At 42.4% G+C, this 24128-nt stretch overlaps 1 protein-coding gene across 8 annotated transcripts in view; it reads left to right on the top strand.

The window, feature by feature from the left end:
• The window catches only part of EPHB1 (EPH receptor B1), a 337865-nt gene that overhangs the window by 257788 nt on the left and 55949 nt on the right, over nt 1-24128 (top strand). For 6 of the 8 annotated variants that reach the window (XR_014565064.1, XR_014565066.1, XM_083741794.1 and 3 more), the window contains exons 5-7: nt 1880-2215; nt 19232-19413; nt 23335-23497. Coding sequence is in view for 5 of the 8 variants with exons in the window: in XM_083741794.1 (XP_083597920.1) it covers nt 1880-2215; nt 19232-19413; nt 23335-23497 (681 nt within the window). In the remaining 3 variants the exon portion in view is untranslated. The remainder of the gene's footprint in view (nt 1-1879; nt 2216-19231; nt 19414-23334; nt 23498-24128) is intronic. The other 2 variants (XR_014565065.1, XM_083741793.1) reach the window with 1 other exon arrangement.

Genomic DNA, 24128 nt, shown 5'->3' with positions numbered 1-24128 from the left:
GAGCCCTAACTATATCTTTCAAGGAATTCTTAAAATAAAATACTGTGTCACCTCTGTTCTCCCACCCGCCAAATGTGAGTGTTCAATAGCATGTGGTTGTGTGTAGATTTCCAGATGTATAAACTTGTAGCTTGAATTCTCATTGCAACTTATTGGAACTATCAACTCAGCTTCAATGAGGATGGGTTGATGTTGCAATGGAAGTAGACCAGATTTTTTCGGTTCACAAAATGTCAGGACCAAGATTTGGAAATGGGGGTGGAGGGAAGTAGTGCTTGGAAATGTCAGAAAATAAAGGCTGCCTTGTATTACTCTGCTAGATGGTTGGCGTGGGCAAAGAGTGGACATTATACCAGCCGAGGCCCCGTTGTGAATTGCCTGCACCAAATCTTTCAATACCTGTCACTGATTTGCTCCTCATAGTCTTATAGCAGCTTTCCCACATTGAAATGAGGAACAGTGCATGGCAAATAAGGAACAAACAACCAGAGACACCTTATTTGCAGGGATACAATATGTTTTTCTGGTTTGTGTTGTCTGAGTGGAGCACTAGGCATTTATAAAGACTACAGAAGGAGACGTGGGTTTCACCCACTCACCGACCAACAGCCATTCCACAGCTCCATTTTCTTTATCCTTTTGTTCCGTTCTTACCAACTGATCCAGTGACAGATCTTGCTGCTGTTAGCCTTCTCACATTTTGGAGCATGCCACTGTTGGTCTTTTGGTATAGCCTCAGCTCCAGTATGTGACTGGGAGCAGAGTTGGGGAAGGAGAAAACTCTTGAACTCTAAGTACACACTCTCCTTTCTCTCTTTAGAAAGGGTATTGTGACTATTTTCTATCCAGTTTCTTGAATATTTGCTGCCAGAGTAACTTATGTGGCTCATGAGCCTCATCCTGGCCAGTCCTGTGTGTATATATAAAGCAGGATTTATATGGGTGAAGTCAGCAATATTTGGGGACTCAAGAGATCTGAGCTGGAAGCTGGTTGTCAGATGGACCATTAAAACAAATCAAGGACCTCATAGAGCTGAGAGGACTGTGCTGTGTGACTTGATAGCCTCTGGCAACTATGGCCAAGTCCAACAGCCCATAAACCTTTAGTGAACTGGTGGGACTCATAATACTAAGGAGGGAAAGTGTGACAGCTTTAAAAATAGAGCCACATGTAAGATTCCTTTTACAGAGCAGGACAGCTGAGTGCTATAATTTGGTAGAAATACTGTGGAAGGGACAAAAGGCCATCTATCTTAACCCCAGCAGCAATTTAAATAATAGAGGTTAAAGCATAACCTAAGCAGAGAAGAGAAGATGAAGGTGTCTGAAGAGCAAACAAGAATTAACCAAGAAGGGACACAACTTTCCCACTACTCTGTCTACTCCACACATTAGCCTAACCAAGCAGGGAGAAACTTCCAAATGTGTTAGTCTGGTATCTGAGCCAAGCGACACTACAAAAGAGGGACCATTACTAAGTAATCTGACTGAAGGGATATTGTTCTACATTTAAAGTAATCAGGGAGGTTCTGTGTGAGTCCAACATGCCAATCGGAGGATTTGGGCGTGGGGGAGAGAGAGATTTGGTAAGGTTTATTGAATTCATGTATCATTTCCCACAACAAAGAGTCCTAAAGTGATTAACAAGTTCATGCCATGTTGTGGGGGAGATGTTCAAGATCATTAGGAGTGGGGTGGAGACCCTTCTTGGTCTAAGGGTCCTCAACGAAAGCCCCACAATCGAAAATCATGAGTCATGCATTTATCCAGCTCTGGTGAGTCCAAATTTACTAATCTCTACATCTCAGCAAAAGTATACATTGTACCATGATCAGGCATCTAGTTGCATAGCCTTTATCTGCAAATTGCTTTTTAACAGGTGTTCCTTCAGGGCCTCGCAACGTGATCTCTATTGTCAATGAAACGTCAATTATACTAGAATGGCACCCACCCCGGGAGACGGGAGGTCGTGATGATGTGACCTACAACATTGTCTGCAAGAAGTGTCGGTCAGACCGCCGTAGCTGCTCCCGCTGTGATGACAATGTGGAGTTTGTGCCAAGGCAGCTGGGCCTCACGGAAACCCGGGTCTTTATCAGCAACCTGTGGGCCCATACGCCATATACCTTTGAGATCCAGGCTGTCAATGGAGTTTCCAACAAAAGCCCATTCCCACCGCAGCATGTCTCTGTGAACATCACCACCAACCAAGCTGGTAAGTGCCACAACAGCAGCTCAGAGACCTCATGTCTGGTTTTCTTGATATGCGCAGAGAAGAAAATCTAGATTACTTTCAGATACTGCATTTCCTCTGCCATCATTGATTTAACATTGTTCAAGTTTTGCAGCCGGGTTCCATAAATATATGTTGCTTTTGCCACTTGCCCTTCTGACCTCCACCCTTTTTAAATGGTTCTGGGTCATACCTGCAGCCAGGGTTTCTTGTAACTGGATAAAACAATGGCATAGCTGTTACTGTTTGAGAGCATAGTGCCATTCAGTACTCCCCAACTCCATTGCTACCATCTGGTGTGCTTACTAACGATGGTTGGCGCATGGCGGGAGGTGGCAGAAGCACTGGTGGCACCACCATCAGGGCCTCCTGTGCTGTCTAAGTCACTCTCACAGTCACATTACTCTCTGTGTGCACAACCACAAAGGAAGTACCAACTGTTGGAATAATCCCATCTTCCCAAATGGCATGATACTGCAATTTGAGTGGTGGTGTCATGATTCCGACAGTGGGAGCACTACCTCGAGGGAGGTTGTAATCTGGATCCACTTTTTAGCCGAGTAACGACTGTGCAGATGGTGCACTAAACCAGTGTTTTGCAACCAGGGGGCCATATGGCCCCATTGGGGGGGCAGGATATTCCAAAGGGGCTGCAGGTGAAAATCACATAAATGGAGGGAGGCACAGCACGAGGCTAGGGGGCCACAGAGGGACGTGGCAGATGGATCTCCCTTGGGGGGTTCTGGACTCTCCTTCCTTGGAGGTTTGTAAGAGGTTGGATGGTCATCTCTCATGGATGCTTTAGCTGATTTTCCTACATTGCAGGGGGTTGCACTAGACCAGCGGTTCTCAACCTGTGGGTCCCCAGATGTTGTTGGACTACAACTCCCATCATCCCTGACCACTAGTCATGCTGGCTAGGAATGATGGGAGTTGTAGTCCAACAACATCTGGGGACCCACAGGTTGAGAAACACTGCACTAGACAGATGACCCATGGGGTCCCTTCCAGCTCCATGATTCTATGTTTTTCTGCTTCAACAATATTTCATTATGTTCCGATCATTTTATGAATTGTATTCTGTATAAATTATAAAAATGATAAACAAAACATGTTCTATTTACAAAGAAAAGAAAACATTTAAATAACTACTTTTCTACTGGTGGGGGGACAGACATGGGCATAGCCAGGATTTTTGTTAGGCGGGCAGGCTTTTGTTGAGGGGATAGAGCCTCAGATATGTATTGATTTATATTGATTTTTTACTTATGGGGGGGCATCTGCCCCCCTGCCCCCCTTGGCTATGCCTATGGGGGGCACAGGAAGGAAACAAGGTCAGAAGGAGACCACAGTTGGAAAATTTGGGAAACATTGCACTAAACAACAACAGCAATGATACATAGAAAGGCCCTTAATTGTCCTTGGAGTTTATCTCTTTAGACATTAATTTTTTTCCCTTGCAGTGTCTAGTCACCATAAACAAATCCTAGAGAAAAATGTTACTGAATGTGACCTGTATTGGAAGGAAAGGGGGGCACAAATAGGGGAAGTGGAGTAGGTAGCCAGATGGTGGTGGATCTGTGGAGGGTGTGAGCACGTGTGCCTGTGTTCTCTATGTGAGGTTAAGAAGAAGGGTGGGGAAGGGACAGCAACCAGGTGGTGACCCTGGCCTAAAGCTTAATGAAGGGAAGAATTGACAGTAGAAGGCAACAATAGATGACAATCTGTTTGGTTTCGTTACAGAAAGGGAATGGTAATTTCTGCTTTGTATGAAACACGTAAAATGGAAAGTCTTTGTTAACTCCACCCCGCTGGGAGAGTTCACAACAGAAACCTGGCGTAAATATTTTAGCGTCACATCTCCGGGGAATAAGAACTCTTGTCAGGTTGTCATGTTAGGTTTGTGCCTGGATGTCGTTTCTATCTCTAATCAAGTCCAATCCAACCAACTACTTGTATCTCTACTCTTTTGTCTGTTATGTCAGCTTGCTGCTCCTCTCTCCCTCCATTTTGACATGTGCCCACCTGCCCATCTGCTCTTCTGCCCATCTGTGGCTGCCTCTCCTTGGACAGCGAGGGGCCTCAAGGTGGCCTCAGCAAGAGCAGGTCAAACACTCCTTTGGTCTATTGTCTCAGCTTTGATTCCCCAGAGCTCCATTCAACTCTACTCAGCCCATCCTCCTCCTCCTGTAAATTTCTCTTGCTTTATTATTCTGTTAGGTGTTGTTTCCTATGCTCCTTTTTTGTCCTGCCTGTCAGTCACTCTATTCCCCATCTGTGTATCCACTCATCTCTCCTTTCCTATTTCTGCCAGAAAGCCATGATTATTAAGAGTTGATATATTTGCATTGTATTCAGACATGCTCTGTAATTATCCAACTGAAGCGCATTTGCTTTCAGTGCATTATGGATGCGAACAATATTTGAAAGACCACAAACATAAAATAAATATTTGGCAGTTAGATGCAAGGTGTTAGCATTCAGCACTTGTTTAAGCAGGTTGAAATGGGGTGCCAAGCACTAGAGGCATTTAAAGGGAGGTTAATGGGAATGCACAGGCAGAATAGATTGTGCAGATTTGGCACTGACTCAGTCATTGATGCTTAACAATTTAGTTTTGCTGGCCTCTCTTTTTTGTGCCGCCGCTGACCTAAAAATGCAATATATTTCTAACTGCAAGAGTTACTGCCTAAGCAGACAATAACGGGGAAAGTGTGTTATTATAGGCAGCTGTATCTCCATACACCAACTTTGAATGGGAGTGTGCATTCAGAATCTACATGGGGCTTTATTAAAATCACGCATGAAAGAGTGGGGGGGGGGGAGCAGACTCCAAGTAATGACAAATGGTGGAGAAATTTGCATACTCCAAGTTCACAAAAAATAATATTTATGTCAATTCTCTTCTCTTTAATTAGTCTAATTAAGCATTTCTTAACAGAAACAAACTTGGATGCCTTTCTCAGGTTCATAAGAACCAATCAGTACCCTTTTCTTAACCATCTGTCTGCCCATTCACCCATACATCCATCTCCACGCTACTTTTCTTTTCATCTCTCTGTAACAGCTATCTCCCCATCTGTCCATCTAGCCATCCAAATAACCCTCCACCCCAATGAGTTCCTATTTAATTCCTTGTATCTTTAAGGCTCCCTTTTGTTAATGTGCAGAGCCTGGGTGCCTCTTTACGTGGTCCTGAGAACTTTTGTAAGGCTCGCGGTTTTGCCCACTTGCCTGCCTCTAAGATTATTGCTGTGGGAAATGTTGCTAACTGACCCTATTCCCAGAGCGTTTCAGGCTGCAAAATATAAATACGTACAGCACACTGAATTTCGTGTGTGAGCAAGTTGTAATTGCAGGTCTAGACTCGTGGTGTGTGCTTTAGGTTGGCTGGCTCCTGCTATCGGCCTTCTTGCTTTGAAGACTGCTTTCTCTCATATCCAGCAGACATCCAGGTTAAGAAAGAAGGTCATTTTCCACTTCTTCCAAAATTTTGCAATACAGTGGTACCTCAGGTTAATAACTTAATTGGTTCTGGAGGTCCATTGTTAACCTGAAACTGTTCTTAACCTGATGTACCACTTTAGCTAACGTGGCCTCCCACTGCCGCCGCGCCGCCACAACACAATTTCTGTTCTCATCCTGAAGCAAAGTTCTTGACCCGAGTTACTATTTCTGTGTTAGCGGAGTCTGTAACCTGAAGCATCTGTAACCTGAAGCGTCTGTAACCCGATGTACCATTGTATTGACTTGGGCCAGTAAACATTTGCTACATCTTCCTATTTCAGATAAGCCCAGTTTTGTTATTTTGCTGAAAGATTCCCCCACAACCACCACATTTCTAACACATTCAACTCAAGGCGTAGAATTTTCCCCAAATGCTCAATGCTTACCCAATTCTACCCTGGTGGCAGTTATTTGTATTTATTATAGAGCCACTTTTAAAGAACAAAAATCTACTTCATAGCCCATTGTCCCTCTAGCAAAAAGAGGGCAGGATTGTTTCAGTTTTTAAGTTTCTTGCATGCATTCACTGGCACTTGCTGAACCCCCCTTCTCCAGTGCCACTGAGTTGTCATACCTATGAGGCCCTTGGTGAGTTGACTGGTTTGCAGCATGCATAAGCTGATGGCAGGGGATGAAAGTTTCAAACTGGATTGTTCAATTTCCTTTTGAGCAAGAGAGAAATCTGTGAGGCAGGTTAAGGAAATGTAAACTTTAACCTTTAGTATTTTTCTGTTAAGCCACACAGTCTGACATGTGTCATAGTCACAGAGGTCACACACATAACTGCTAACACATCACTTCACATAGTTATATGTACTCAAACTCACATACATGAATACAAAATCAAATAGTTCTGCTCATTCTATAAGTATCCCAACTACAGTATACAATGGCACTTAGAAGCTTTTCCTGTAATTTTTGGTGCTGCACTCCATAGTACTATTTCAGGCTCTGGAAAGGGCACAATCATCAAACATCTACAAGGAATAGTTGCTATATGAAGTGTGGAGTATAATAAGATGATTCTGGCATTTCCAGGATACATAAACACACACACAAATGTGTGGATGCAATTTATAATACTTTGCCTTTCATTGCGAATAAAATCTGTCCTTATAGCTTGATGGCATTAATTTATTGGCCAAGTTGACTACCTCAAAAGCTAGAATTTAAAATGCTATCCCTCCATGTATTGAATTGCCAAGTTGGCTGCTCACTTGTGAAAAAGACTCCTAACTCTGCTTTGACATATTGCCATTCTGAAGCACAAAATGTAGAGATGGAATTGACAAAAGAATCATGCCTTAGCTAGACACACCTGTGCATTCCCCTGAAGACCAGTCAACCAGTATATATAGTCACAAGATATCACTTCACCTGCTGGATGTGAGAAGGTTTAATTTCACATAGGGAAACTTTCAAAACAGGTTTGTAATAAGAGAAAGGAAGGTGCTTTCCCCATAAATAGCTCAAGGTGCCAGGGTGCGTGTTAAATATCATGATATTAGCCCAAACCCCTGTGATAAAAATACCTCATTTGTTAAGGAAGGTGTGAGCAACATCGGAAACCAAGTGTGTCCCATGCTGCAGTAGGGGTCTCCTGACCGGTCTCTGGAGACTCCTTGTCCTGCAGCTGCAAACCCAGGAACCAGTACTATCTGCTGTTAGATTTTTTTTTTATTTAAAAAAGAAAATTCAGAAAGATTAACATTTCTCAAAGTGGCCAGTAACCTTTGTAAAAGTAAAATGGATTCAAAACACACTATTCATCTGGGGTTTGTGCATTATTCTGAGCCAGTCGTTACCCGTGGAATTAGGAGGGGGCTAATCAGATGAGTGATCTTTCTTAGGCCGTATAGTCATTTGTTTCATTTTTTTATTTCCTGCTACATTCCTATCTCTATCCCATTTTGTTTACTTTGCTCATTTGGTAGTCAAAAGAATATAATCCTAGTGGGAAATGTCTAAACTGGTAATCTTTGTTTGTTTCCTGAGTTCTAAGTTTATCTTACTATTAAATATGTGGAGCTCATTCTTTTTTACAGGAGATATTAATTATATTTTGCTGGTAACACCAGATGCCTGTGCTGATCTTTACATAAAATATTAAGAAGGTCTGGAAGCCTTCCAGGATATGTTCAGGATAAAGACTTGCACGAGGGTCAATAAAGTTTGCTATATCCATTATGCCAACTTTGCTGAACTACAGAAATAAATCATAGAAAAAGTTCAGCTTGGCACACACACCATTTCAGGCTTTCCATGGGATCTGGCTGGCCCTGTGATGCTAGACTAGATAGGTGTTCCTGGTGTGATCCAGCAGACTTCTTAAATTTTCATGATCTCAACCTTGTTCTGGGAGCAAAGATAAACACACTAATAGAGCTGTGCTGAAGGCATTTGCTGTGCTGAGGCCAAGGGTGATTCTCAGTGAGGACTACAAGGCAGTCTGAACTCTGTGCCTTTGAATGCACCAAATCTTAGGTGTAGAATCAGACTGTTACAGCTGGAAAGCCACTAAACAATTATTGTGTTTTTAAGAGGTTTGCATTGTGAGTCACTTTGAGTTCATTGGTGAGGGTAAAGTGGGATATAAGCTTTCAAAGTAAATAATAAAAGTATAATTGGTGTTTCTATCATCGTTGAAATTGATATATATTCAGGTGAAAACTAATCCAAGCATGATTCATTCTTCATAAGATGCCCTTGCATTTATGAAAACCAAGTTCTTTATAGAAATGTAAGGTAATTTATCAGAGCTTCCAAGAACATATGATCAGCTTCCAGTTTGCAAGATTCTTCACATGCACCCCAGTGCTAACAGGGTGAGAAATCTCTTTCTCAAGATTCCTCTTTTGAACTTCCATCTGTGTGGTTTTGTAAAGACGTTTCCGCTTCAGATTAATTCTTTCCCTTTGTGCAATGATGCTGGGCAATCCATCTGAATGAGCAACGATGAGGAGGCCTCCGTACTACCGCCCGCCCACCTGCACACCAATTTGATGCCGATCATCTTTGCAGCATTATCCATGTTAAACAGGCAGGAGCACCAGGGGGGGTTTGTGAATGTGGCAATTAACAAAACAGCAATCAAGCTAAGTGTTTAATTTCAGAAAATTATCATCTTCTCTGAGCGGATGTGGAGAGATATATATAAAAAAATTAAAAACCCAGGATTAAATGTGCTGTGTAAACAAAGGCAATGCTGGACTGTCAACATCACCCACTGGAAAGAATAAGTAGCACCTCACTAAGTGAATTCCTGAACACTCACCTGAAGCAGGAAGCATAAAAATAAGAGCTGAGCACACACATCCACTCAAACCCTGTTCTGAAATGATTCGTCATTTTTCAGTCCTTTCTCTCTTTTGGTTTTGAGGAGAGGTATTGGGGGTTTATTGGGGGGGGCGGAGCGGATGTCTGTCAAAATAAATTAGAGTCTCTGCCTGCGGATGGCAGGCAAAGCCAAGCCAAATATATCAAGGAAGACTAAGCATGTTGATGAACTAGAGAAAGATGCAAGAAAAAGGGAGACGTAACCACCAAAGCAGCCCCAAGGGGTCCTTGGTAGGAGATGGATTACATCACCAGCATCAAACAGGGATGAGAAAGAAATTTGGTTCACTTTGCACTTTAATGAAGTGAAACGCAGCTGCCCTTCCAACATCTGCACTTTCCCAAATTTTGGAACACAGTTCTCAAACAACAAAAAATGGCCGTGTTAGGGGAAAGTGTGCATTAGAGCGCTTATATAAGTGAAAAGAAAACACAAAAATGCATCATGTTGGGGGAAATAACAGACAAAAATGTTTATGTTGCGGAAAATTCGCACTAAAATTCTGATAAATATTTGTGAGGACTTTTAATAATTTTTAAATAAAAAATTCACAAAGAGATGCAGAAATGTGGCAAGCCGTGCTTAAGATTGGAAAAATATATATACAGTGGTACCTTGGATTACATACGCTTCAGGTTACAGACTCTGCTAACCCAGAAATAGTGCTTCAGGTTAAGAACTTTGCTTCAGGATGAGAACAGAAATCGTGCTCCTGCGGCGCAGCAGCAGCAGGAGGCCCCATTAGCTAAAGTGGTGCTTCAGGTTAAGAACAGTTTCAGGTTAAGTATGGACCTATGGAAAGAATTAAGTACTTAACCCGAGGTACCATTGTATGAAACACCCACTTTCAGGGGTGCAGCATTTGCACCCCCACATACAAGACAGTGAAGACAAGGATCAATTTAGGTAGCTGGCAGAAAACTGGGAAGAATGTTAAAACTGTTTCACTTCCTCTGAAATATTTTGGTAGCATTATTCTCCCCTAGCCCTCTGAAATCCATTTCTGGGTTTAGTTGAGTGCCACTTTAATCATACCAAAACAATTATTTTTTTTGGGGGGGGGGGATCTCCCTTCAGGTGTTTCATTACAACCATAAGCTAATCTGAAGAATGTTTTCTGTGGTTTGTAATAGATTGTAATAGATTTGTATGTGTCACATACTGGCAATTCCAATGTGACGTGTTGTGTGCAGATCAGCCTTCCACAAGCTGGTGCCCTTCAGATATTTTGGACTACAACATCATCCCCAGCTAATGGGAGATGTAGTCCAGCACAACTGGAAGGCACCAACATGGGGCAGGTTGGTCTACTCTCTAAAGTTAGATGTAACTTGATGAGACATGGGGGATCCGTGAATAGGAGCTTCTTGCTGTTTTTAAGAAAGCCTTAAATACCAGCTGTGGGAGGATGATTAATAGTAATAAAAACATGTGTTGTTTCCTGTCAGTGGCTCCCCAAAGTGGCTTCTGAGCAATAAAAGACAAAACAAATTAAAATATACCAATGCTATTTGCAGTGTAATATTGTAATGTATGACATCATATTAATGCAATGTGCAACATCAGATTGCTGTGTAAATGAATGGCTGAGGCATTCACATCCTTGCTCATTCAGAGGGATTGGCAACTGTTCTCCCACTCCAAGCTTGGGGAAAAGGTACAGATGCCACCAGATGCATTTATTACTACATGGAGAAATAGCAGGTTGAATGGTATTCCAACTGGGGAAATGACTCAGGGAGGAAGGGATAACTCCTACACTCACCCCACCCTGCTCTTTCCCCAATACCATGGTCTTGATCTGATTTCCACCCACCCCACTAGAGCTGGTTGGATTGTTTGTAAACCACCAGAGATCCCAGTCACAGATCTCTCATGTCCCATCCTTGGACCAAGGAGATCTGGGTTGAGTTGACCATGAAGCTCTCCCTGAATATAATGAGAGTTTGAAAAGATAGTGGCTTGACTGAGCTCATTTGCCTATGGAGCTGGCTCTCTTCTCTTTCGTCCCTCTGTTATCTCTGATTAAAAAGATTTTGCAACTTCTTTCAAAAGCTGTGAACAGAGATAAAAACATCTATACTCCACCTCTCCATATGCTCAAGGCTGGTTTCAATAATATTTTTTAAAAAATAGTTTTACAAAGCCTAACACATTTTGGCAACAGAGAAATCTAGACCATTAACACCCCCCAGCAATTATGATGCCTCTATAAATACCACCAGCAGCTACCTCAAATATGAGGCAAAGTGTAACACCTGCCTTTCAGGAGTGAAGATTTCACATAAAGAAAAACGGCAAAGAGAAACGGGTCCTAAGATAGGAACATTTGTGATGCTATTGTTTCCAGTTTTAACAGAGCAGTAGTAGGAAAACAAAATTGACCATGTCAGTCTTAAGGAGATTGCAAGTGGTGACAAGACAGATTCTCCTCAGCTTGATTCAGAATCAGGACATAGTATTATAGGCTGTGTATTGTGTTGCCTTAAGATACATACTTTTGTCTGAGCTCTGTACTCTTAATCACAGCTCAGTTCAAGCTACGGCCAGAAAGGGAGGGGTACTTTAAGACTGAGGAGAGCTGTGGGCAGACCAGGGGAAGTTCCAAAGGGCACAGAAAAAAAGGACCTGTTCAATCCTCAAGCCTAGGATTTCTGTCCCAGGTCACATAATACATTATGTAAAGATGTTTCTGTGTCCTCACCTTAGCCTATATTTCCTTGACCTTTTCAATTTGAGTCTAGTCCCAAAGTTTTCCTCCCAGAAGGCTTTGTGCTAAATGCAAGTTAGATGAATGGCAGCCACCAAGCCACATCATTTCATAGTTCAAGAACATGGTTGATTTCAAGATGAAAATCAGTGAAAGGAATTTCTGAAGCCTTCTTTGAAGCCTTTCCCCCAGCTGCTTCTTCAAGCTTATTTTTTGACTCCAGAGGAACTCAGTTACAGAAGATTGCAGGGAGAAAAACAACAATGTCCCTTCTGGCTCACTGCTGCTCTGCCCACACACTACCTGGGAGGACCTACCATTTTACAACTATTTGTATTCCTGATTTCCTCCGGTCCAAGCCAGCATGGCCAATGGTCAGGGATGATGAGAACTATAGTCCAGTAATATCAGAAGGATCACAGGTTCTCCATCCTTGATTAATTGTATATGCTCCAATCCCATACTGCTCTGGGTGTTTGCCCTGCATATTTGCAGAATCTGCATTCATTTGTATGAGTTGTAATCCAAACTTTACACCGCTGCCTGTAAAGATTTATGGAGTGGTGGGCCCCCTCCCGCATCTGTAGCCATTGGCCCAGTGCTATCATACAACAGCTGTAAAATCAGCTTGGGATCCAACAGATCCCAGGCCATCTCAGCCCCTCACCAGCCAACCTCTCTCTCTCTCTCTCTCTCTCTCTCTCTCTCTCATTATATTTATTGCAAAACATACTACACAAACAGACAAAAAGAATACAATGACAACTAAACATTAATTGACTACACATCATCTAACATCACACACGTTTTTTTACTTCTGATTCACTTCATTGTGCTTTCTAAATATTCTGAAGCCATACGCACTTCCTGTTATATCTATTACGTATCAAGATTTTTTTTTATGTTTATAATTTTCTTTAATATTCAAGATTCAATCTATACCTGTCAGGAGATTTGCATTTTCACAATATTGTTCTAAATATTCTTTAAATATCACCCATTCTTTGCTCACTTTCTGATGTGAGTGTCCTCTTATTCTCCCAGTCATTTTCGCAAGTTCCAGGTATTCTATCATCTTCACCTGCCAGTCAAGCTTTGTAGGAATTAAGTCACCTTTCCAATTGGAAATTAAATCGGCCACTCTCACTCTCACCTGTGTGTTTGGCAGGTGCAAGGGCGAGTGCTACATTGACTGAGTGAGAAGCACATCAGGGTGGCAGTGGGAGGCTGACTTAACTGGGATTAATGAAGGGCAAAGGGATGCTTCTACACAACCTAGCACACATCCCTCAATCCCAGAACGAGGGGGTTCGGCTTGCTCCATAAGACACCTCTCCGGAGGTGGGATATTAAAACAGGATGTTTAGCACTGTTTTCATGCAATTAGGATTCACCAGCATCCAGAGACTCCTTTTGATCCTCAAGGAGGCTGCCTGCGACTTTTGTACTTAGATTCCATTTTGAGCACCTCATTCTATAGTACATTAGAGTTATCAGCATCATTGTCGCTTATATAAAACATCGCTCTTCGTTCTGGTGGAGAGGTGATTGACTGTCGGTAAGCAGCATTGTTCTGTGCACCATTAAATTAAGAGGCTGGCACCACTGCTCACCAGGGACTTGAGGGGCAGTGAGTTCCAGAGGCATGTATAGGGAAGAACATTTAGAAGACTCTGAGGATTAGTCTCTGCAGAGCCCTCACCACATGCATCAGTGGGCTTTAAAATGAGACACTTTGATGTCTCAGGAGGACCAGACAGGAAATTAACTTGTTTAATGAAGCGCAAGTTATATTGCCTTGGTTCTGTGTGGACTCCCATCCCCAGCAGGGATTCGAAAATAAATGCAGGAGGCAGATTCACGGATGACGTCAGTGATTCTCCAGGACTCTGACTCAGAGCAATGCACACTCCCATCTGGCACATACGTTTCAAGAAGAGATTCCTACTTTGCCACCGTTCAGCTGGTTGTCAGCTTGAATCAGATAGAAATATTTCTTTTGCTTAAATTAGTCATTTAAAATGTGGATGGGTATTTTTTTTAGCTCACTCTTCATTGAAATCAACCCCCAGTATCCTATCTGTTTCTTTCTTAACAAATTGTTCTAAAAACAATTGTACCCTGCAAAGAAATCACAGGCACGGCATCCCTTCCCTTCGATTTCCCCCAGGACTCTTTGGGGAAGCTGTGACTGTTAAAGTGGTAGATGTGCTTTAACTGTATGGTGTGGATGTGACCTTTTGTCTCCTGAGATACGGGCAAAAGCAGGTCTGGGAAGACATGGCTGGGGTTACAGCGGAAAAGTGGTCAGTGAGCAGGGAAGGGTTATGTACAGGACACATACTTGTTTGCCATTTATCCTGCATGTATCTCTCCTCCACCACAGACATAGCAGATAACTTCCAGGAAGTCCTCAAGCATGGCATGAAGGCAACAGCTTCTCCTTTTTATTTGTGCCACAGGAACCTGTATATAGAGATATACTGCCTCTGAACATGGAAACTATCATGACTAAGAAAGGTGGCTAGACCTGTCTGCTATACCTTTGTCTAATTCATCTAATTATCTGGGTGTGGGGGCACCACACAGAATAAGTTCATCAACAGCTATTAGTCACAAGAGCTATATTGCCTCCAGTATCAGAGGAAGTAGGTTTTCTGAATACTAGTTGCTGGGGAACATTGCACTTGTGTCCTTCTTGTGGGCTTCCCATGGGTATCTGGCTGCCTGCTGAACAGACTAAATAGACCTTGGGTCTGAACCAACAAGACTCTTCTTATGCTACATTCTTGTATCCTCTTGTAGCAAATTCCTTAAGCTAAGTATGAGTTGTGTGAAGAAGTAGTTTGTTTTGTTTGCTCTGGTCCTATTGACAATCTGATATCAGTGGGCAACTGGCGTCTAAAATTTTATTGGGATAAAAAATTCAGTCTATTCACTTTCTGCACACCATGCACAACCTCTATCACGATCCCCTTAGTTGTCATTTTTCTAAACTTAAAAATTCCCCAGATTCCTTTGGCCTTTTCTCACAGCGTTCTTTAACCCCTTGATCATTTTGCTTGCCTATTTTGCACCTTTTCTAGCTCTAGGATATATATTTTTGGAGATCAGATAGCATAACAGTGTTCTTGAGGAGGTTGCAATATACGCAAGTTTATAAAGAGGCATTGCAAGATTTGTTATTTTTATTTTCAATCAATTTCTTAGTGATTTCTTTACATAGAATTTGTCTTGCTGCTGTTTCACACTGTTGATGCTTTCAGTGAGCTGTAAGAGATACCAAGAGGCAAGGCTAGTTCATAGCCCAATTGACACATGTTAGGTATGGCTGATTTAAATGGCTGCCCTATTCCCCACCAACTTCCTGCCTGCAAGTTTTATATAACCTTCCGCAGTAGAGTATTGCAAACTGGCTCTCATAATCAATTGGTGTGCAATGCGGAATTTGCCACGTAATGTCGCGGTTATATGATTGCTTCACCATCTGTCCCAACTCACAACTCAACTTATTTTTTACTACGCTCTAAGAATGTTACTGCACCACAGAGCAACAATTATTTTTATTATCGTGTAGGAGTACTAGTCGTGGTAGTAGTAGTTTAGGAATATTTTTAACCTGTCCCTCATTGACAAGCCATCTCATAGTGGGTGTATAATAAAACTATTTAAAAAGTAAAAGAATGTCACCAAAATATCATAAAGAAAAGTCTGATAAAAAACCAACAGCAACCATAGCAGCTATAAAACAGCAATAGTAACACAATTGGAAAATAACACTGTATTTTTGCCCAGAAAATGCCTATGTGAATAGATGGGTTTTCTGTTGGTGATTGAAACTCATGAGAGTCAGCAGCAGCAGCCATACATCAAGGGACTGGTTGTTCCATAATGGGGGTGCCAAAATTGTGAAGTTCCTTTCCCGGGCAGCTGCACAGCAGATCTTATTTGGGAGATATTGGTTGATATTGGGAGAGTGGGGCAGGAGTTGACTCTTCAAGTATTTCAGTCCCAAATTGTATGGGGCCTTACAATTCATCACAAACACCTTGAGTTTGGTTCGGCCACATATTGACAGCCAATGCTACTTTTTCAGGTGTTAAGTGGTGCTGCTAGCTTGATCAACCCATTGCATTTTGTACGAGCTGCAACTTCCAGACTTGAAACAGGCTGAAATATAATGTCCCATGATAAATTGATCATACAACTGTCTCACCAGATGCCAGATGGTGTGCACAGACCCATTCAAACCTTGATCAACACACTATTTTGGGTTTTCTGAATTGGTCTTGAGTTGAGAGTCAAAGAACAAGTGAAATAAAGCCGAACCACAAGTATTATTTAGTAAGCTATGTAATGAGGTAGTGGAGATGGAGCCAAAACTGGGTTATCAATTTTTGCCTCCCACAAATGGGCTGTCATTGCTCCTGCTTGTCAAAGGCAGGTCACACTGCAGATGACTGCAGGGCCGCCACACTGAAGTCACCTTCCGTGCAATCCTTTCTTGACAATTGCTTTGCCAAGAGCAAAGGGTCCAGCCACACTATTCATAGTGCTGCATATTAGCTGCAACAGCCATTTTACAGATGACAATATGCATCTGTGGATTGTGTGTACAGAATGCCCCCTTTAACTGATTGGCCTCTTGGCTACTTTTAAGGATGCAATCTGCCAAGCAATGCCCAGCAGAAACCCCCACTGCTGTCTCTTTTTAGAAAAAAATGTGACCTCCCCCACACCTGCCCCCATTTCCCTGTGAAGAAGAACCCTTCCAAAAATCCATTGCAGCCTTAGAAGTGCCTTTGCCATTGTTCATGTGATGGGGAGGCTAAGGAGAGCAAGTTGTGCTGGCTTCATAGTGAGTGAAAAATATTTTTCCAAATTTGCTTGTTCATTTGCAGATGGGCTTGTGTCGCTTGCCTTTGATAAAGAGTCCCGAGGAATTTTAAGTTCTAATTAAAAATAACTAGCCTTTTTAAATATTAAAACTTTATTATTTACCGACTGTTCCCATTTCATTCCTCTCACTGCAATAATGTTCTTCAAACAGCAATTAAATATGAGGAAACTTTATCACCATGGCAAAGGGAAGGCAGTATTGCTTTGAAAGCAAGCTCCATTGTAAGCACACTTGCTAAATGGAGGGGGTGGTGAGACTCTTGATGCATGCATTCTCCAAGAGCACGTATTCTAAGTCTTCCCCAACGAGGTGCCCTCCATATGTTTCACTCCCATCCATTCTGTACTTGCTAGGAGTCCTGGGATTTACAGTCCAAAACATCTGGAGGGCACCCGGTTGGGGACAGCTGTTCTAAATTAGGAAAGGCCAGTTCTTTCATGAAGAATAATCTGCACAGCCTGAGCTAAATTGGAAAGAAAGGTCTATTAGCTCCTCTTTAACCCCACTGGGCTACGGGAAAAAGTCTGCTGCCATTTATCTTTAATTTGGCTTCCTATGATGGGGAGGAAAGGGCTGTAAAGTAGTTATAGGAAAACAATACAAAAAGACTAAGTCTATACCCATCCCTGTTTTGTCAACACTAACATCACTTCTGAGGTTGCATTCCTAGATTTCCCCAGCTTCTTTTCAAGCAACCTCTCCTCCTGCCTAATGAGTTTGCGAGAAGCGGGAATAGAGAGAGAAAATAAGAATTGTAAAGGGAACACAAGGATAATCTAGTTCAATCCCTTGTAATGCAGGAATCTTTTGCAAAATGTAGGGCTCAAACTCCCAACCCTGAGATTAAGAGTCTCATGCTCAACTCTTTTAAACTATTGTTTTGGCAAATAAAGTTGAGGACGATAGAAATCCATGTGCTTTTGAGGATGGGACTTGACTCTGTCACGTGTTTTGTAAATATATTATTCTTTCTGTTTAATTAGTCTGGCTTTTCTAAAAAAAGCAAACTGAGTGGCTCAGACATGTGGACTCTCAATAAAGAGGTGGTCCAATGTGAGCAAGGCTTGATGGGGTCGGAATAACCAAATTCTGTGTGTAAATCTGTTTGAAATGGATTCCCCCTCCACCTCTTGTCAGAGTGGCTGGAGTAACTGGAGTAGAAGTGGAAGTTAACTAGGGATAAGGGAGAAATCTACTTAATTTGCGCTTTCCAAAACAATACACAAACTGAATGACAAGCATCCTTTGAAATTTGCACTTTTCCAAATTTTGCACTGCCATGCACCAGTAAGAATTCTGTACAAAAATGCACACATTGGTGAAAATAAAACACAAAAATGCATTATATTAGAGGGAAATGCTTTGGAGAAATGTGTATATTAGGAACGTTGCATACCAAAAATGTTTATATTAGAATAAATTTGCATTAAAATGTTCATACAGTTCCATGAGGGCTTTTAAAAAAATAGCAGACTGAGGTGGAAATGTGGAGAAATAAATTTAAGATTGCAAAAATGAGAAGTTGAGGAAAAACTGAAATTGGCAGATTCACTGATCCCCACAAGCAGAAATCTGACAGGAGGAGGGTACATTCCATGAGGCACCGAATGAAGGAGAATAAGCAAAGAGTCATGTGCATAAAGGCCATGAGGAAAGTTGGGGGCTTAGAAAAAGTTGGGGAAGGCAGTAAGGGGCAAGAGAAAGGATGGGAAAATATGACCTAAGACCATATCTTAGGAAGGTAAACTTAGGAATGGAGACTTGGAGTAGGTAGAGGTCCAAGTCTTGATTAAAGGGTCAGAGAGACATCAGGAAGCAAAGGTAAAAGGGAGCTACAGGAAGAAAAGCAGAGGAACAGAAGCTGAAGAACCATAGATGAGATGGAGGAATGGGACAACGAGAAATCCAGAAGTATGAGCTTCTGAAAATAGGTGCAGTTCTTGTGAGAAAAGAAGGCCTCCCCTCTTTGCAGGTTGTGGATACATCCTATTGAGCAAGTGGTGTTGTGTATTGTGGGCAGGAATTTCACATATTGCTTTAAAATAGCTATGGAAATAGCCTTCTAAGGTTGCATCCTACCTTGCTCCTGATGAAACACCTCTGAAATATTCTTCTCATACAGCTTCCATTCAACTCATCGGAAGCATTTTTGGCCTCTTGAAGATAATAACTAATGGCCATTCATTCATTATGGTAATTCATTTGGTGGTTTATTTATATGCTGCTTTCCCACAAGATGGTGGACAGAGCAGCTGAACAACAAGAAACATAATAGGTCTGCGTAGTCAACATAGAATTCTACACACTAATTGTTCTAGTGCAGAAATATATTTTTTCTTGTGTGTCGAAATACTGCATGTAATTGCCTTGGACTGTATTATTATTTCATGTAATATTCATTCTCCTCCTTCACCCTCACTGCCCCTTCGACTTCACCCTGATCCCACCCTGATGTTTTATTTCTACCACCTCTTCGGAATGCTCTCATCCTCCTTCCCCTAGGTTAATTTTCACTTTTCTTCCTGTTCCCTCCTTTCTCCGTAGCTCCCTCCACAGTTCCCATCATGCACCAGGTAAGTGCCAGCATGAGGAGCATCACACTGTCATGGCCTCAGCCGGAACAGCCCAATGGCATCATCCTGGACTATGAGATCCGTTACTATGAGAAGGTGAGCCGGATCTGCATCCCCGAGATTAGCAGCACTATGGGCGCAAGACCATCCACCGTAAGCCTGAATGTGTTTGAGGAAGGGGAGTTGGGATGGGCCATTATTGATTTCGGAGTCTGGTGTTTTTTCATGTTGTGGAATGTGCAGTATTGGCTTGATTCAAAGCCTAGTTGAAGTCAATGGGGAGACAGCTGTGAGATTTTTGAAGTAGGCTCTTTCCTCAGTATTAATATTTCTGGAAAACCTATATCAGATTTGTAGCCCAACCCTTCAACATTTGAGGTGGGCAGGATGGGGTTAGCTGTCCTTCATATTGACCTTCACCAGAATGAATTTATATTACCTCTCTACATTCCAGCATTTGAATGCAAAACTACTTAATTTGCACTTTCTAAAACAACACACAAAGCAAAATTCAGCAATCCATTGGCACGCACACTTCTCCAAATTTTGTGATGCAGATCTCCAACCAAGAAATGTGTACCAAAATGTGTATATTGGGGATAATTGCATATTAAAATGCATATTTAAAAGTAAAAAAAAATGACAAATCACAAATTCTGGCAGAAACGTGGAGAACGGATTTTAAGATGGGGGGGGGGGAATGTATGAGAAAATAAAATAGACAGATTCACTTAGCTGCAATTGGTTCTAATCATATTGTCAATACAAACTCTTTCCGTACATACAACACTCCCACCTGTGGACTATCTCCTTACAGGCTTTGTACCACCGGCCTGCAAAGAGTTCATGGGACACAGTTGCTTTAGTACATTATTTCACAGCTTACTAGGAACTTCTCCATGTCCAATCTTTACATTCTCACTATGGCTCCAGTCCTACCCACATTAAATCAAATGTACCCCGCTTAGCTCAGCTTCTGTTGCCTGTTGCTTGCCTGAACCATACAGCAGCAGCAGAGAAGGAATTCCTGTCCCAAGCGTCACTAAACCGTTCAGCCCCACTGCTGCAGAAAATCTTGAAAATAATAGTTAACTGAAAGCAGGGACTCCCCGTTGATTTCTGCTTGCTTGCTGTGTACACTTGTTTCATTTCCTCATGTTATTGAAATATCATTGTTTCAAGTGACTAATAGCTTGCTAGGAGTGACAATCTGCACACTGAGCTAGACTTGATGATGTATAGTGAGTGCTTTGCCAACTCTGTGCCACTCTCCTGTGCCTGTATTATCCTCCTGAAGTCCTCTGCCTCTCAAGCCCCTCATATCCCAGAGATGACTCTTGTTTTATTACCTTGTAAAAGTTGGATAGATGTAACCCAGCACAGATTGCTGCAGATTGGACTAAGAACCTGCTCTGCCCATGAGTCCCTGAGGTACAGTGAATGATATCAAATGCCAGATTGTCAGGAAGCACTTGTCAATTGCGGTGCTACTGTACAGACCATGCATGGTATTGTTTATGAGTGCAGGTCTACCTGAAATGGGAGGTGGCGGCAGCTTTGGACCTCAACAAGTTCCCATGTTTGTATTAGACCCTCCTGCCTAAGTATCTGACTGCTCAGAGGGAAGTGAAGTAGTCCAGAAGAAAAAGGGAGACAGGGCAAATGAGTTTCATGATTTGGATTCAAAACTGAGGATATGCTATAGCTACATAGGGTCTTGATAATTGAGTGTCAAGCTGAACACAGGGTGGTCAGATGAAAAAGAGGACATGCAGCTGCACTTGTCGCATCAACTACACCTGCTGAAATTCCCTCTTCTACACAACTATTAAAGTGCCAGAGACTTGTCCTCTTTTTCCATCTCACCACCCTAAGCAAATTGGAATTGGACACCAGGGAGTCCCAAATTCAAGCACTGGGCACTATGGTAGCCTTGGGCAACTTACTGATTTTCACCTTCAGTTTTCTATCTGTCAAATGAATATCTGGGAAGTGAAGTGTAAGAAATAGCATATGACAATCTCCAGGCCACGAAATTGGATAGAGTTGCATTCTTTCTTCAGGCCCCATTGTCACAGAGACAATGGATAGTGACGGCTCTCTGTGCCTGATGCGCACTTCACAGACCAACCCAGTGTGTGAGTACTTTGGAGTGGGCTGTTAAACTGGAATCTCATCTACACCATCCCACGTACACCACAGCAGAGCTGGGGCAAAAAAGCAGGGACTGGAAGGAGAATTCGATGAAATGCTAAAGCTGTGTTTTTGAGTCACAAGTTTTCAGCAAGGCTTGATAAAAGCCTAAAGCCAAATCATATATTATAGTATCATATGTTATATTATAGGTCATGCCATCACTTTTGGATGAGGAAAAACATGGAGTCCAGTAATTTAATAGAAATATATTTAGGATACAACAGTTGTGTTTGAATTCTGATATTCAATTTTTATTCCAAATCTCCTATTTTAGTTATCATATATCAATAGGAGTCACAGACTTTCATTTGCACGTACATGTCAAATTGCTCAGAAATACAAGGCTTGATGCTGTGTGTGCACTGCATAGTCTGTAAAGGGTTGAGATTGAGGAGGGATGTTCTGTGTTTGATTGTTGATGGTTGTTTTGCATATACAAGTTACCACTTCATATTTATATTCCTGCAAGTGAGGAACATGCATGTGTAAATTCAGCTGCAATCGCTGCCCATTTGGGAGAGATGGCAGGCTAGCTAGATTAAGAACTGTATAGTGGGTACTAAGAATGGAAAGCCTCTCCAACTTTTTGTACAATAAATATTAGCCATATTTTTACCCAGCAAATCACCTTCACTCCAAGTTGCACAGTGAAAATGCATTCACTGTGCAGTATACTGTACCTTTCCCAAGAAGTGGGGAATTTGGTTACATCAGTAGCAAACGGTGTGGTGTGGTGCTGTCATTTGCCTGGTCTCTGTCACATCACTGCTGTTTAGCGAAGGGAAGTCCAGGTGGTACTGAAGTTGGCACAATAGAAATGCACCAGCACAGTCAATCTGGGGCTCCTGCCAGTGTGCTTGCATTGTGGCCACCTCCCTCCTCCACCTCCCAAGAAGTAGCAGTGATGCCACTGACCAGAGGTCAAGTGAGTGGTGCTGCTCCACCACACTGTCCACTACCGGATTGCCCAACTGTTGCAGGTACCTCTTTGCTGCCTTTTGTGATAGAATCAGTGATCTGTGCTGTAACTCGCTCCCCTATAAGCCTTCACTATTTGGTGAGGTCTTTTTGTTTCTTTGTTTGTTTGTTTTAAAAGTCTGTGAACCCCCTACACATACAGGTACAGTGGTACCTCGGGTTACAAACTTAATTCATTCTGGAGGCCTGTTCTTAACCCAAAACCGTTCTTAATGTGAGGTGCGCTTTTGCTAATGGGGCTTCTTGCTGCCGCCACACCCTGGGTGTGCGATTTCCATTCTCATCGTGGGGCAAAGTTCACAACCCGAGGTACTACTTCTGGGTTAGCGGAGTTTGTAACCTGAAGTGTTTGTAACCCGAGGTACCAGTGGCGTAGCGTGGGTTGTCAGCACCCGGGGCAAGGCAAGTAATTTGTGCCCCCTAACCCATGGATTTGCGCCCTCTAACCCTAACCCCCAGATGTTGCGCCCAGTGTGGCCGGCCCCCCCTGCACCCCCATGCTACACCACTGCGAGGTACCACTGAATGTTCATTTCATCATTTTTGAATGGAGTGAATGGAGTGAATCTGCCTTTTTGATTACGTGTAAATGGTGCGTCACACCATTGTTATTGAAAAGGGGTCAGTGGAAGTCAATATGTAGCTGTGATTACAAAACAGTCATCGACATCATCAACCCACCATGCACCGTGCCTAACAGGAAGCTTGCCAAATGTCAGTGGTTGCATGTTGTTCCTTGGCGCTGTTGAGGGAGTAATACAAGGAAGATGTTTGATGTTGCTTTTTGTTGTCATCTTAACTTTAAGAAGCCGTTGGCACAAAAGTACACCTTGGAAATAAGATCCCCAAAATATAACTTTTACTCATATGTTTCTCTTTTCTATTTCCTGTTCCCTGAAGGACCACAATGAGTACAATTCCTCCATGGCGAAGAGCCAGACCAACACAGCACGGATTGATGGGCTGCGACCAGGGATGGTGTATGTGGTACAAGTTCGGGCTCGGACAGTGGCTGGCTATGGGAAATACAGTGGGAAAATGTGCTTCCAAACCTTAACGGATGGTAAGTGTGACAAAAAAGGAGGGGGGAGCAGGGAGGGAACTGAGAAAGGAACAGAGGGAAGGAGGTTGCACTCTGTCGAGCCTGTAAGCTATAATTGGATTAAATCAACTTGTCTCTCCAAACCCTTGCCTCCCAGTGGGGCAGTGTGGAGAGAGATTGGTGATTTAGAGAGATGTTTGATTAATTGCCATCTGGAGGATTAATCTGACTGAAATCTCTTATCTCTGTTTTTACCCTGACCATGTAAGTGATTCCCCGCCCAACTGCATATGAATGGGTTTTCAGTGTTTGCATGCAAGCTAGGGAGGGATCAGATTTGCCTCTGTTGGTCAGAGTAGTGGCCCAGTATTCTGTATCCAGCAGTGGGTAGTATTCTGCATAATATAGGATTTATACATGAGTGTGGTGTGGTGTGCTATCCTTCATTGTCCACACCCAAAATATAAATCTGTAGTTCTAGGAAATAAGCACCTGTGGTGTGCTATCCTTCATTGTCCACACCCAAAATATAAATCTGTAGTTCTAGGAAATAAGCACCTGTGGCGGTATAATAGAATTAGATTTTGTTTGAAGTTATAGGAAGTTGAGAAATAAACTGAATGTAATCGTTCAGAGCCTGACTGTATTTGCC

This window comes from Podarcis gaigeae (assembly GCF_964106915.1).
Source record: "Podarcis gaigeae genome assembly, chromosome: 5".
Classification (NCBI taxonomy): domain Eukaryota; kingdom Metazoa; phylum Chordata; class Lepidosauria; order Squamata; family Lacertidae; genus Podarcis; species Podarcis gaigeae.
The sequence above is the reverse complement of the archived record's forward strand: the minus strand, read 5'-3'. Positions and strand labels throughout refer to the sequence as shown.